This window comes from Carassius gibelio, chromosome B22 (assembly GCF_023724105.1).
Source record: "Carassius gibelio isolate Cgi1373 ecotype wild population from Czech Republic chromosome B22, carGib1.2-hapl.c, whole genome shotgun sequence".
In the NCBI taxonomy this organism is placed as follows: domain Eukaryota; kingdom Metazoa; phylum Chordata; class Actinopteri; order Cypriniformes; family Cyprinidae; genus Carassius; species Carassius gibelio.
Window position 1 is genome coordinate 501,234 of NC_068417.1, and position 14,200 is coordinate 515,433.

The 14,200-nt window shown below is 44.4% G+C and overlaps 2 protein-coding genes across 5 annotated transcripts; one reads left to right on the forward strand and one right to left on the reverse strand.

Moving 5' to 3' along the window:
• Positions 1-1,240: 1,240 nt before the first annotated feature.
• LOC127987576 (ubiquitin carboxyl-terminal hydrolase 49) lies at positions 1,241-5,888 on the forward strand. Of its 2 annotated transcripts, none has more exons than XM_052589944.1 (7): positions 1,241-1,656; positions 1,885-1,971; positions 2,634-4,057; positions 4,512-4,716; positions 4,784-4,892; positions 5,118-5,323; positions 5,410-5,888. In XM_052589944.1, exons 3-7 carry the CDS (start codon positions 2,693-2,695, stop codon positions 5,511-5,513), a joined length of 1,989 nt encoding a protein of 662 aa, XP_052445904.1. In that variant the 5' UTR covers positions 1,241-1,656; positions 1,885-1,971; positions 2,634-2,692; the 3' UTR covers positions 5,514-5,888. The 2 variants fall into 2 exon arrangements, with proteins under 2 accessions (XP_052445904.1, XP_052445905.1); XM_052589945.1 differs by having other exon boundaries at positions 1,888-1,971.
• A 1,881-nt stretch (positions 5,889-7,769) lies between these two features.
• On the reverse strand, positions 7,770-12,875 carry LOC127987583 (transmembrane and coiled-coil domains protein 2-like). 3 transcript variants are annotated; one of them, XM_052589953.1, is made up of 5 exons: positions 12,611-12,875; positions 11,312-11,674; positions 10,491-11,083; positions 10,279-10,414; positions 7,770-9,329 (listed from the first exon to the last, which is right to left on the reverse strand). In XM_052589953.1, exons 1-5 carry the CDS (start codon positions 12,611-12,613, stop codon positions 9,030-9,032), a joined length of 1,395 nt encoding a protein of 464 aa, XP_052445913.1. In that variant the 5' UTR covers positions 12,614-12,875; the 3' UTR covers positions 7,770-9,029. The 3 variants fall into 3 exon arrangements, with proteins under 3 accessions (XP_052445913.1, XP_052445912.1, XP_052445914.1); XM_052589952.1 differs by having other exon boundaries at positions 11,312-11,788; XM_052589954.1 differs by having other exon boundaries at positions 9,040-9,325; positions 11,312-11,788.
• Positions 12,876-14,200: the final 1,325 nt, after the last annotated feature.

Below are 14,200 nucleotides of genomic sequence, written 5' to 3' on the forward strand. Positions count from 1 at the left end.
TCATACTAAGTAGCTGGACTACAAATTATTAACATATTTATGTACTTAATAAGAATATAATGCAGTTGCATGTATACTAAATTGGTATAAAGTGTTCTAAACAGTGGTAAAGATGAACTCAAGTATATCTGATCCAAACATCATACAATCCTCATCATTAGTGACATTAAAACACATTATAAGCTTGATATTATGTGTTTTTTTTTTTGTCTCTAATTGACCAGATAATCTCAGAAACACACAAAAAAGCACTACAAATGAATAAAACACCACAAATCATAGACATTTAATTAATGGTGAGTAAGGATTTGTAGTTTACCCTAAATGTATTAGATTTTCAGGAAAAAGTGTAAAAAAAAGTCTTGTAAAGTGTGTCATTATACATGTTTATACTGGAGCTCGTCACTTCCTCCAGACCAGCAGGGGTCGCCTGTGTGCTCGGAAGGCTTCAAAACATAATCTTTTATATAATTTTTTTTTGTCAATTGGTTAAAAAATTGAAAAACACGCATTTTTTCCCCCCAGGTGATTATCAGCTAGTAGGAAGTTTCTCTGAAAGTTTGCATGGGCAAGCAGCTACATACCGCCAATATGAAAACATTTAAAATACATCCCACGATAGATCTTCTGATTTTGCCTTTGTATGTTGATGTTTGTACAGGAACACCACATTTGCATTTATGCAGAACAGACGAGGAGGCAGATGACCAATTGATTTGCATGTGTGTGAGCAGAACACACTGTGGATGAACACAGAGCCACCTGCGATCATCTCTACTACAAATGATCTTAAACTAGCATCATGCAAATCACAACAATGCTAACTTCTATTCACAGCCACGAGACTTTACTAACTCTGCTCATGTAAATAGTGTAAATAAAGAAATGTATATAAATTACCCATTTTGCTTGGTTATAAGTAGTCGCAAAGCATGCTGGGTAAGCATATACTCTATGTAGGCTACTTCATTATGCAAAGTCCATACTTAAACCTTTGTTTACACTCATTTGCTCTCATATTTTCCCACTAATGAGAAACCTCATAATAAGTGTTAATTTTATATGAGCTTGCTTATGAAAATCATCTTTAAAATGTGAAACATTTAAATAAAGACTCATGCCATGGACGAGGTTAATCTGTTTGGAGCTTTAAACCCTGACAGAGACCTCCAGAACAGATGAGAGACCGGCTCCACCGTCTCGACCAATCAGAGCACTGTCGTCATGCGATTGATCGCTCCTCGGCCAATCAGAGCGCAGTGACGCCGGCTCTGGGCGAGTTCGGTTGAGCCGAAAATGGTGACAGCTCTCGCGTGCAGATGATGGCGGTAAATAACAGCCGAAGGCGAGTGTAAAAAGAGCCCCGCGCAAATATCAACCGTCGTTTAACTCGCCAAACGTATTTGACCGGCTGTTTCGCGGAGGACCGTGCCGTGGGAGCAGTATTTGAGAGCCGATCGGTGCCTTCGTGGTCTGAGTTTACTCAGCGGCTGCAGCTCTTTATATGGTTTTTGTTCAGCGGGTTTAAAGTAACGGATCTCTCGCGCCGGTATAATCACGCACACAGACACACCGAGCGAGCGCCGGTACCGGAACCTCCCGGATCCACCGCTGCCGCGGGTTCCGCGTGTCTCCCGCCGGAGCGTCTTTTGTTCTGTGAGTAGCGCTAGCGGGTTAGCACACACACACACACACGTTCAAACAGAGACACACACACACACTCATACGTGTACACACACTGCATTGTGAGACAAACACTCAAGAATACAGTCATCCATCTAGAGAACACTATCTAGTCACATACACACAACTCTAACACATTCACACACACACTCTTGATCATGTTTAAAATCAGAATATATATTCAGTTTCTTTCTTCCACAGCAGTTTTCCTTCTGCAGGATGAAGTCTAATAAACTGTACAGAGACAGCACATGTCCGCTCTGATGCTGGACCTCCACCTTTCTCAAAGTGAGTAGTGTTTCTTAAAGAGAAGCGTTGCAGCAGGCACTTTCGCCTTGGGGAACCTTTAAATACTTCCTAGAACTATTGGTGGCACTTCCCAGTCTTTGGCGTGTTTGCACCGCAGGAACTAGAAAGTATTAAATTCTAGCAATTCCTTTTGGGGGAACAGAATTAGCTTTCTACTTCAGAGCCGGTGTTCTGTCAGATTTTGCTACCTCACACTAAAACAGTGGATAGTACACTTCGACTACGAAAAATGCTCCTGTAAAGTTATGGTTTATTAACGTCTACACCTACCTCAAACCTAAACCTATCCTTACAGTAATACAGATACAGTAATTACGTGATATGTGTGGTTGTAGCTAGAGGGGATACAGCTATAGGAAACCAACAATAAATAATTTTTTCTACCAATTAGATTTGATTTTGATTGTGATTTTATTAAAGTCTACACCAACCAAATACATTAAATATTGTTGTTTAGAATGAGAAAACGATGCTGTGTGATGCTTCAGAGTTCCTGAATGCAACAAGGAAAAGAACGAAGTTCCTATAGCTATGCGGTGCGAAAGCACTTATTGAGACATGCATGTTTTCATTCGTCTTTGTCAGCATTAATGCATTACTTTAAATGGTAGCTTACGAACATTGCGTTATCTTGTCCTCAGGATGAGTGTGGTCATGGCGTGTGGTTCCTGACTCCAAGTGCTCATGCGTGTTGGGAGACATGGATCGCTGTAAGCATGTGGTGCGGTTCCGTCTGGGCCAGGGCCACTCCATCCTCAACCCGCAGATGTGGCGCTGCGTGGACTGCGGCACCACGGAGTCCGTCTGGGCTTGTCTGAAGTGCGCTCACGTGGCGTGCGGCCGCTACATGGAGGAACACTCCCTGAGTCACTACCAGATGACGCAGCACCCGCTAGCCATGGACGTACGTGAACTGGACGTCTTCTGTTTCGCGTGTGGAGATTACGCGTTGAATGATAATGTGGAGGGCGACCTGAAGCTCCTTCGGGGGGCGCTTTCTACCGTCCGCAGCCCTGGTCAGCGCTCCCTGCGGTCATCGACGTCCGTTAGCGCAGTAAGAGTGCACGAGGTAGCGCGGGATGGTGCTATGCAGACGGCGTTGTGGCACAGACGGAAAACTCTCCTTCAAAGTGCCTTGCGCTGCTGGAGGAGCCGACAGCAGGAGCTACACCGGGAGCGCGAGGAGAAGCAGGAGCGAGAGCGAGAGGAGAAGCGCAGACAACGCAGGGAAGTCAAGAAGCGGCTCATGGGAGAACTAGCCAACGTGCCTCCGAGGAAAAGCGCGCGGCTGCTCACCCAGGCTCCTCGAACGACTCTCGCACTTATTCCTCGGAAGTTCCGTGAACCTCCGGAACGACTCCCTTCGGCTCCCAAACAGTCCTTGCTGTCACTATCCAGCAAGCCCCTGTCACGCAAACCACTTCGTAACGCGGGCCGCCTGCACCGGTATCACTCCTCGCAGACGTCACGACGCAGGAAGCCTGCGCCCGGAGTCACTGGATTGCGCAACCTCGGGAACACGTGTTACATGAACTCCATTCTCCAGGTGCTGAGTCACTTGCAGAAGTTCAGGGAGTGTTTCCTCACACTGGACCTGTGTGAGACCGAGGAGCTGCTGGCTAAGACCAACCACTCGCAGGGAGCCCTCAGTGCGCTGGGACGCATGGGGAGGGCGAGCGGCGGCACCTTCTGCAAACAGAGCATCACGCCTAGCCTGAGCTCGGCAGAACTGGTGCAGCCCAAAGAGCCGCGGTCCTCGGCTCGGCAGCAGATGTCACTGTGTCACGAGCTGCACACGCTCTTCAGGGTCATGTGGTCGGGGCGCTGGTCACTGGTGTCTCCGTTTGCCATGCTGCACTCTGTGTGGAACCTGATCCCGGCGTTCCGCGGATACGACCAGCAGGACGCGCAAGAGTTCTTGTGTGAGCTTCTGGACAAAGTCCAGCAGGAACTGGAGTCCGACGGACCCAAGAAACACATCCTGATTCCAATCACACAGCGGAAACTGTCCAAACAAGTCCTTAAAGTGCTCAACACTATCTTCCACGGACAGCTGCTCAGCCAGGTGACGTGCAACTTACCTGTGGTTCCCAAACTTGTTCCTGGAGATCCCCCAACACTACTGAATTAAAGGGACAGGTCAAGCAAAAATGAAAATGACTAATTTCATAGGTGTATATGAGTTTCTTCTTAAAGATAAATCTAATTGGTGTTGGATTTAAAAACATCTGGGCTCTTCCAAGATTTATAATGGCAGTTAGCGGCTTTTATTTAGCAATAGTCCAAAAGAAATCTTTAAGATCTCAACCCCCATTCACTGCTATTATATCTATTTAAACACACCCAACTCGAGTCGTCACCTTTTTAGTAGAGACTCTATTTTGAGTGTGAAAGGAGATGTGTTAAATGTGTTGAAGGGCTCCAGGAATGTGTTTGGGAACCACAAGTTTAAATGTTTCATATTGAATTGACTGAATCAATGACCACTGAACTAAATCACTATTAAACTGCACCTGCAGGTAACGTGTCTGTCCTGCAAGCGCAAGTCGAACACGGTGGAGCCGTTCTGGGATTTGTCTCTGGAGTTCCCAGAAAGATACCACCGGATGGAGAAGCCCAGCGCCGCGGCGTGTCGACAGAGCTGCTCGCTCTCAGAGATGCTCGCCAAGTTCACCGAGACCGAGGATTTGGAGGGCTGCATCTACGCCTGCAACTTCTGCAACAGTAAGCACCTTTCTTACAGACATCACAAAGGTGTTGATGCATTCATCTAAACTTCCTGCATTTTCAGGAAAGCGGCGTAAATCGTCCCATAAGCCCCGGTCTCTTTCGGAGGCGTGTAAGCAGTTACTCATCTGCCGTTTACCTCAGGTGCTGCGGCTACACCTCAAACGCTTCCGGTCAGTCAGAACACCTTCTTAACGTCTTCCTTCATTAGAACCGGGGGCGTCCAATCCTGTCCCTGCACGGTTTAGCTCCAAACACAACTGAAGCAGCTCTTCATGATCTTCAGATCAGATCTGGTTGGAGCTAAACGGTGTTGGACGTTGGTCCTCCAGGAGCAGTATTGGACTCCCCTGGTTTGAACACACCTCATGCTAACGATCCCCTCCTCACTTGACCAGGTGGTCCGGTCGCAATCACAGGGAGAAGATCGGCGTCCACGTGGCTTTTGATCAGGTCCTGAATATACAACCATACTGCTGCTCGGACGCCGCTCTGACGCCGCAGAGAGAAGCCTACACCTATGACCTATCTGCTGTAGTGATGCATCATGGGAAAGGCTTTGGCTCAGGGCACTACACGGCCTACTGTTATAACACTGAAGGAGGTGAGTCACGCTTCCAAAGCAGCAATGTACTCTGGGTAGACGTGCTCCGTTCTGTTGGCGTATGAGTAACGGTGTTTGTGTTGCAGGGTTCTGGGTTCACTGTAACGACTCGGAGATGAACGTGTGCAGTGTGGAGGAGGTGTGCGGCACTCAGGCCTACATCCTGTTCTACACGCAGCGCTCCTCGTAGACTGTGTGTCTCTCACCGGAGGACCGTTCCTGCTGTCGAGAGACACACACACACACACACGGACGCTCACCCAGCAATACCATCATCACACGCTCTCAATCAGGAATCCTTCACCTTTGATACCGACACTTTTCTACTCTTTCTAATCGGGATCAAATTCAGGAAAACAGAAAGCCTCTTCATTTACATCAGTGGTAAATGACCCAACAATCCTATGACGCTGAATGTCTAGTTATGTGTGTGTGTGTGTGGGAGTGACTGCTGACCTCTGACCCTTCACCTTTGTCCTGTATTGTGAGAGTGCCTGTTATCGACTTTATAGATCTTGTGGGATCTTCCTGATGATAGTGAATAAAAAAAAGTAAAAATCATGAAGCCTTGAGTTACTGTCTGCTTTATACTTGATTCACATCATTGCTTGCCAACATGTGTGTGTGTGTGTGTATAGACAAACATTTTCACGATCTGGTGTAATTATAATACCTGCTGATGTATGTAGTAAGGCTCATAGTCAACTCTATACATAGAATATTGGTGTGTTTAAATGCACATGTGTTACTTTGAAAGAATATTTAAATGAACTGAAACCATTTATACATCTGCTCGTTCTTGCTGTTAAGAGGTTTGGCAGAACTGGGGTTCGTGAGTTGATAAACTGATATGAAACAATGGAATTATTAGTTAAATCAAGCTAGTATCTTATTTGCTAATACTATTTTATCTTTTTCATTATTTTTATAGAATTCTGTGCTACTAATAATATTTATGCAATAATTATAATTTATTTCCATCGAAAACAGTACTTTAAAAAAAATCATAAGTGCAGTATTTCAGATTAAAATCGAGACTAGGCCCATAAAATCCCATTTTTGACGGCAGATTCGCACCTGGTTAGGGCAAGGAAAGAAAACATGTTCTTTCATGTTGTAACCACTGGATGTCTGTATAGGACTCGATAGAGACCACTTACAGGTCTGGAAACATTGAGGATGCGCGCGCATCACGGTCGCAGAAACCCGGGAGAGATACTGACTGAATTATATGCATACGGTACAAAATAGTTAGGTTTAAACAGACTACAGATTATACTGAACAAATGTCATTTTCAAAAATGTTCTCCGCACATTACAAGAGCTTGTCACACAGCGATAAGAACGTTTATCAATGAAATTGACGTAAAATACTGGGATTGTGTGTGCGAGTGTGGGCGGAGCCTATCTGGTGGCAGAAAACTAAACTCTTAAGTCTCTCAATCGAGTTATAAAGTCCGAATTAGGATATATTAACTTGCATTTGCGAGAAAAAAAGTCAGAATTATGAGATAAAATAAATATGTTATGTAAAATTGTTAATAGTAAGGATTAGTGTCATGAAAGTAACCATGAAGATTTTATTATCAGTGAAGCTACGATTTGTTTTTATAATTTTTTCTTCTTTTTTTCTTTCTACTAAAGTGACCGAGGACCGCAGGAAGTTATAAATGATTTAGATGTTAAATTATATAGTACATTAAAATTAAATTAGTGTTGTCAAACAATAAATCGCATCCGAAATAAAAGTTTTTGTTTACATAATGAGTGTACCGGGTACATTTATTGTATGTGTATACACACACACAGCATATATTTAAAAAAATATTTATATGTATATTAATACTTAATAAACGCTTTTAGCAAACGGTCCGTGGACGCAACTAAGGACAGTTTTTCAATGATATCTAAAATAAGAATAAATATCAAATAATCGATGTATATAAACAATATCAAAGTGCTTATCTTTTCACTTAACTTCTGATATTAGCCATGTCCTCGTTTCCAAGTTTGTCAGATCAATCTTATTTGCATAATGTAAATTAAAGAAAGCTGCTGCTTCTCATCAGGAAGATAATGAAGAGTGTGAGACCTCCATCTGAGCGCCAGGTGGCGTCCTTGAGCAGTGTTTAAATGAGTGAACCGAGCAGATGTATTAATTACCAATGAACCACGTTACATCTGATGATTATAGAGCAGGATTAAGTTTGTGACAAACTCTCTATCTTTAACCTGTTTGAGTTTAAAGAGGCTATTTCAGAAACGTAGCATGCTGTATGAGTTGAAGATCATATCTGTCTCATTTTGAGCCGGAAGCAGGTTCATGTGATTTTGTAATCCATCCTGAGATTAATGAATTTAATCTGGATTAAAGCAACAGATTGTCACACCGATGCAAAAAATATGTTCACCAAAATTATAACAAAACAGGAAACAAATCGTAGCATGTATTTGCAAATGTATTTATGAAGAATACAGTGGCGTTGTGATCTAGCAAACGGATAGAAACATGAGAAATATGACCATGCTAACAGTGAGTGTTACACTATTACTGTGTTTACAAAAGTGTTCTGATGACGGATGTAGTATTGATTCATGACTACCGACGTTACGTTTCTGCCTTTCCGTCCTATCACTTAACAATACACAAAGTAAAATGACGAAAGTTTCATTCTCCTCCATGATGAGATATTTCATAAATAACAGACACTGAGTTCCACAGAGACGAAACAAACCAAACGCAGCACATTTGAGACGGTTTTGGTGTCAGCATGAAAGAGTTCTTCAGATGTCTGGATCTGAAATGGGATCATGTGTTGGTATGAAAGCCATGCATCAGCAGAAGACCATCCTCTAGACTCTGATGTCTGGTCTCCGCTCTAAGAACCAGTTTTAACATTCATTAGTTAAAGCAAAAGGGAGCTCAGTGGTCTTAAATAAAAAGGAACAAACTATGGCTGCGCGATAAACAGAAATGAAATCACAATCACGATTAGACAAAAGCTGTGATCAGTGGTTAATCTCCATCTGAAGAAACCCAGGAAATCTCTTGCGCTAGCTTAAAAACAAGATTCAACTGCTTTCATATGAGATTTAATCTTCTTATTTTAATTGTTATTATAGTAATGCAATGCTAATCGACATAACCTTCATCACTGCTGGAAATATGTTGCGTGTCTTATTCTATTTGAGAAGCCACATCATCTCACAGAAGAATTACTTTCAAACGCTCGACTGACGTCACGAAGCAAGTTTGGAGTAAAAAGTTATTAATTGTGGCATTTTCAGATAGAGCAGCATTTAATACACAGTGTCGTAGTTCACCGAGAAGCTACGCAAACAGCTTTTATTATCGCGAACAATTTCTTCAATTTCAAAATTGCGCGATTATATCGCCTGCGATTTTTTTTCTTTTTCCGCGTAGATTGTCAGTGTGTATTAAATGCCGCTCCATCTGAAAGCACCTGATGGAGATTCACTACTGATCACAGAACCAGCTTTACCGATGAGATATGCGTTCTTATTAATCGCGCAGCCGTAAAAGACACCCATTCAGAAGGAAAAGACAGGAAATGCAGAGCCACGGTCTAGCACCACCTTCAGGCCATGGATGGATCTTTCTCTTACGTCCTTCAAGGTCTCACCCTCTTCTGATACGATGTAAGGGATGCGTCTCAGTAGAGTCACAGTTCTGGACGTGTATTCTTCAGCTGGGCAGCAGGCAGAGCTCCAGCCAGTCCCAGTGTTTCCACAGTGTGACCAGGAAGAGCGCGAGGGCCAGGGTGGCACCGACCCGGGCGCGCGTCTTCATGAGGGGCGTGATGAAGTTGGCCATGGTGGAGACGAACACCAGCAGCACCGCCATCAGGGCCAGGATGACGTTGATGAGTTTCCCCAGCAGGGCTCGGGCATTAGCGTTCTCCACTCCCTCCAGCTGCACCACCTGCTGCTGTTGCTGCTGCAGCTCCAGTTTGGTGACGCGGGTGAGGCACGACTCCACTGCTTCCTGCGGGCAAACACACACCTGGGTAACACCCAAACTCATCGGAATAGACCTTTATCACTCCTCCTATATCCAGTGAAGCAGTGTATCGCTACTTCTGACCCCATTGCAACTCAGATTAAGTGCATATCAGCGCTCCAGACCGCGACCGTTGTTTCTGTAGCCATCTTTTGTTTCAGTCTTAAAAAGTGAAAGGTGTATAGATCTGATGATTATGTTTTCTCGTAAAACGTGTCAACAAGATCACAAATTCAAAAGTTAACGCACCTGAAGCCCGGCTTAAAATGTATCAAAAGAGGCACTCTCTTTCACAAAATTCAAATCACATATAACACTGTACTTATAGGTCTGCTCAGAGTTTTTATCAGGAGAAAATTACACTTTTTTTTTTTTACACCCTTTTCTCAAATAATGCTTCTTACCATTTCAGTTTTGTCTGTTTTCCAAGCTGTTATGTTATATAATCTACACAGAAATAACATTACTTGTTTGTAACTTATGTGGTAGGGTGACCATACGTCCTCTTTTCCCCAGACATGTCCTCTTTTTGGACCTAAAAAATTGCGTTCGGATTTCTAAATCGCCTAAATTGTCGGTGATTCAGCTTTTGCAAATATGGCACCATTCAATGTGTGCATTTTTGTATTAAAGTTTTCGGGACTGTCTTCTTAAAACAGCTCCCAATGAATTTCTGTCCATTACTCTACACCTATACAGTGCCTTCTCCTACTGCAGGAAATTCAGGAATTCTTAGTGATAAGTAACGCAAGATAATCAGAAAGAGACGATTTGTTTTCTTCAACTCATTGGAAGGACATGGAAACTTTGGAAGTAAACATAGCTTGTGATTAGCTGCTTTAGGTGTTTTTAATATCTATTGAAAGCTAAACTGTGCAGGACAGTGGCCCTCCAGGAGCAGGAGTGGACACCCTTTCTTATCAAGTTTAGTCACCTGGATGTCTCTCGCTCTCTCGTACGACTGGTACGCCACCTTCTCCTCCATGCTGGCCAGCTCCTGCTTCAGATTGCTCATCTCGTTCTGATGGAGCTCCGTCAAGTCATTGAGTTGCTCTTCCAGACGCTCGTATCTGGAGGAGAGAGGGAAGAACACACCTGAAGATCTGGCTCTAGAAAGCATTGGATCTGCTGTAGGTGTGGTCTTACCTGTATCGCTCCTCCTGCAAGCACTGGGTCATGTAGCTGTAGTCGCTCTGCAGCTGTGCTTTCATGTCCTCGATGGCGTCCTCCATGTGCACCTGACCGACTTTGATCTCCTGGAGGCCTTCCAGCAGGGCATCCCAGGAGGAGGACGAGGACTGGTGGTGGTGATGATGGTGGTGGTGATGTCCGTCCAGTCGCGGGCTGCCCATTGTCGCTCCCGCCCCGCCGGAGTTGCTTCCACCCGGTGACCCAGAAGTAGCGCTGGAGCACTCGTCATCGCTGCCGTATTTGGGGCTGGAGACCAGCGTGGCACTGCCACTCAGAGCTCTGGGCGTCTCCTCCGTGTGCCCATCCTCCAGAGAGTCCTTCATGTGGGCGATGTTGTCGGCGCTGCCGAACTTGTTGCGGATGAGACTAGCGAACTCTCGGGGTTTCGAGACGACGGCGGTGTGCGTGAGCGCCGAGACTCCACCCTTGACTCCTTCCACTACTCCACCTCCGAAACCACTGATTCCTGCTCTCATATTGGCACGTACGTCCTTCAGCCCCTGCTGCATGTCCCTGAAGACGTCTTTGGGCTGGCGTGCAGGACCATTCTGCAGAACAGGGATTACACGTCATTACTCTAGAACAGGGATAGGCAGCATCGGTCCTCGAGTGCCCATGTCCTGCAGTGTTTAGTGCCAAAATGTTGGTTTTAGTGTCAAGAAACCTGATTCGCTGTTGTTTCACTGTTGGTTGATCAGGATTGGAGCTAAACTCTGCAGGACAGTGGCAATCTAGAGGAACCCAGTTGGACAATGCGCGCATGCATGTGAGATTACCTGCTCGATCTCTTTGAGTTTCTTGTGGTAGTGCTCGAGCTTCTTGTGCAAGTGTGCAATAGTCTGCGCAGACTTCTGGTTCTTCTTCTCGAACACCTGTTTGATCCGTGACGCCTGCTGCTTGTCTGCATTGTGGGCCAGTTTGAGGTACTCGGCCACATTATCGTCACGGGCTTCCTGCTCCACGCGGATCTGTTCGGTGATCTTCAGGATCTTCTGCTGGAGGTGTTCCAGCGCCACTCGTGTTCTCTGGACCTCGCCGCCTGCCCCGTCCGACCCCGTCTCCACGCTGATGTTCCCGTCTGACCCCCCATGGCTCACGGGGGGCGGTAGACTGAGAGTGGACACGTCGCTTTTATCCAGCTGCATGCACACAATGAAAAAGTAAAGCACTGAGCTGCGCTGTCATGCTAACAGAAACATGACACCTCTGTCATACGAGTGAGTGGTCACGTCTGTTTAGAAGCTGAACAGAAACTGAGAGAGAGAGAGAGAGAGACACAGCATGACCCACTTTCACTGAAAATATCTCTATGTACACATCATCACACTAAACAATCTGAAACAGTAAGCGCATGTCATCAGTAGGATAGTAACTATGCATCTTGAATCATTCATAAATGCAACGTCGCAATTCACTCCCAAAACAAGCTGGATGAATGAATGTCACACGTACATGATACAAAGCAAATCTCAAACTCCAAATAAATAATAATGCATCAGTGCATGCATTTCCCATGCATGATAAAACACACACATGCATGAAAAGATGCATGGTCTGCATGTGTGTTCAGAGTTGCACTGACACATCAGGGTTTTTCACGAGAGGTAACTGTCGGTCTTGCATCTTCACATGCATGCACCCTGCACACATAGTACGCCTGTTTCTCTGACACCAGGTTTGTTGTATGCGCTCGCAGCAGGGCTCCTCTAAAGGTTAGCGCAGTCCATGCATCTTTTAACACTTTTAACAATCTGAGTCATGTCACCTGCCGAGAGCATGCGCGTGTGTGTGTGCGATCTACAGACCGCTGGTGGACGCATTTAGAAAGTAGGTTGGAGCCGAGCGATGAGAGACAGCACACACACACACACACACACACACACACACACACATGCAGTGTAACCCAGGGATGTGTGTCAGATGACAGTGGGAGAGTTCAACACATGAGAACAAAACTGCAGCTGGTTACTGAAATGCAGAACAGCGTGTGAGAGAGAGACAGACGGGTGATGATGGACAGATGGATGGATGGATGGTACGAGACAGGAACACAAGATGAATTGGTGATAAATTACCATGGTCTTCAGTCCAGGGTGTGCAGCTTGACTGCAGAGACGTGTAAGAGGGCCATGTCCCTCCCGTCTGTCTCTCTCTCTCTGTTCTCTCCTTCTCCTCTAGCTGTCTATCTCTCGCTCCAGTCTGTCATGCTTCATGCTCGAGACCGTATCGGCTGCGGTTCTGTGCCTCTCATCTTTGTCTCGCCTGTATCTCAGGTTTCTTTCTCGTCTCTCCGGCCGTGTGTTAGTCGGAGTGTTTCGACGAGGCTGTGGAGCAGATGAGCAGAGGGGGAGGGGAGTTCAGCGGAGCATGCGTCACACACACACACACACACTGCAGTGTTTGCATTCACACACACACACACACACTCACAGCTTAAACGGTCTATGTGTGTGTTTGCTTTCATTGTGTGTTCATGAGACCAAATTTGGGATGTGTGTGTTTTCACAGTGATAAACATTTTTAAGGGATATGTGTGTGAGGTGTGGTGGAGGGGGGGGGGGGGGTGCAGGACATTTCCCAAATAGACAGAGGGGCTGATGGGATACGCTGACGTTAGTCTCATAGCAACAAGCTTCATAACAACTGGGTCACTATTCTGAAGGTGTGCTGCACACATAAACACAAGCTATACGCTATACACGCGTGTGACGCTCAGCTGAAGTTACGCTTTCTTATTTAAAGCAATATTTTGCTTTAACACAAATAGCATCTCTGGCATTACAATAAGGTTGTATCGTCCCTGTGTGCGCTTCGGTTTACAAATGGGAAACATTGCATTAAAAACTGGGTTACATTTACACGTACAATGCAAAAATTAATGGTTTAAAATACACAAAAGTCAACATTAAATTGATTTAATTGATTTACTGAATGTTGCTGGTATGATTGATAATTGTTTAAAAAAGTCAAAATTTAAAATTTGCTCCACCTCCTTTACAACTGACGTTACCCAGGTAACGTTAACATTCAAATTGTAACTAATAGTTGTTTATCTATAGTTAATGTTTCCTAAATCTAGCTAATTAACGCAGTAATTTGATGCCATTCAATACATTACAATAAAACGCGTTAACACTGGGATACTTGTATTTCTAAATACAGGTTATTTGACTTTTTTACATAACACATAGGCTTTATTTACTCGATTCACTTACCAGTCCAGAGAAAGGGTGGATTAGGACTACATTAGCAGAAAGAAGTACCCAACTAACCAAAATATGTCCTAAAAACGTTTTGTTAATGTTCCCATCAATAACAGAAATGTTATTTCTGATGTTCTGTGAATATTCTAAACATCTAGTTTAAAAAAAAATATTTTTTAGTTATACAAATGTCTGAGAACACATTCCATTTTACATTTTTGCAAACATTATGTGAACGTTACATTTGAAGGTTTTCACAATGTTCTGAAAAAAGAAAATGTTAGATGAACATCCCAACCAACCTTTTAGAAATGGTTCCATGAATGTTTTTGTGCGAACATTATTAACAACCAGGTAACTCTGAACAAACGTTCCATCAACGTTACTTTAAGAACGTTTGCTCATAACTTTGAGAGAACCTTGCAAGAACGTTTTGAAAACTACTTTAAGCACGTAGTGCAT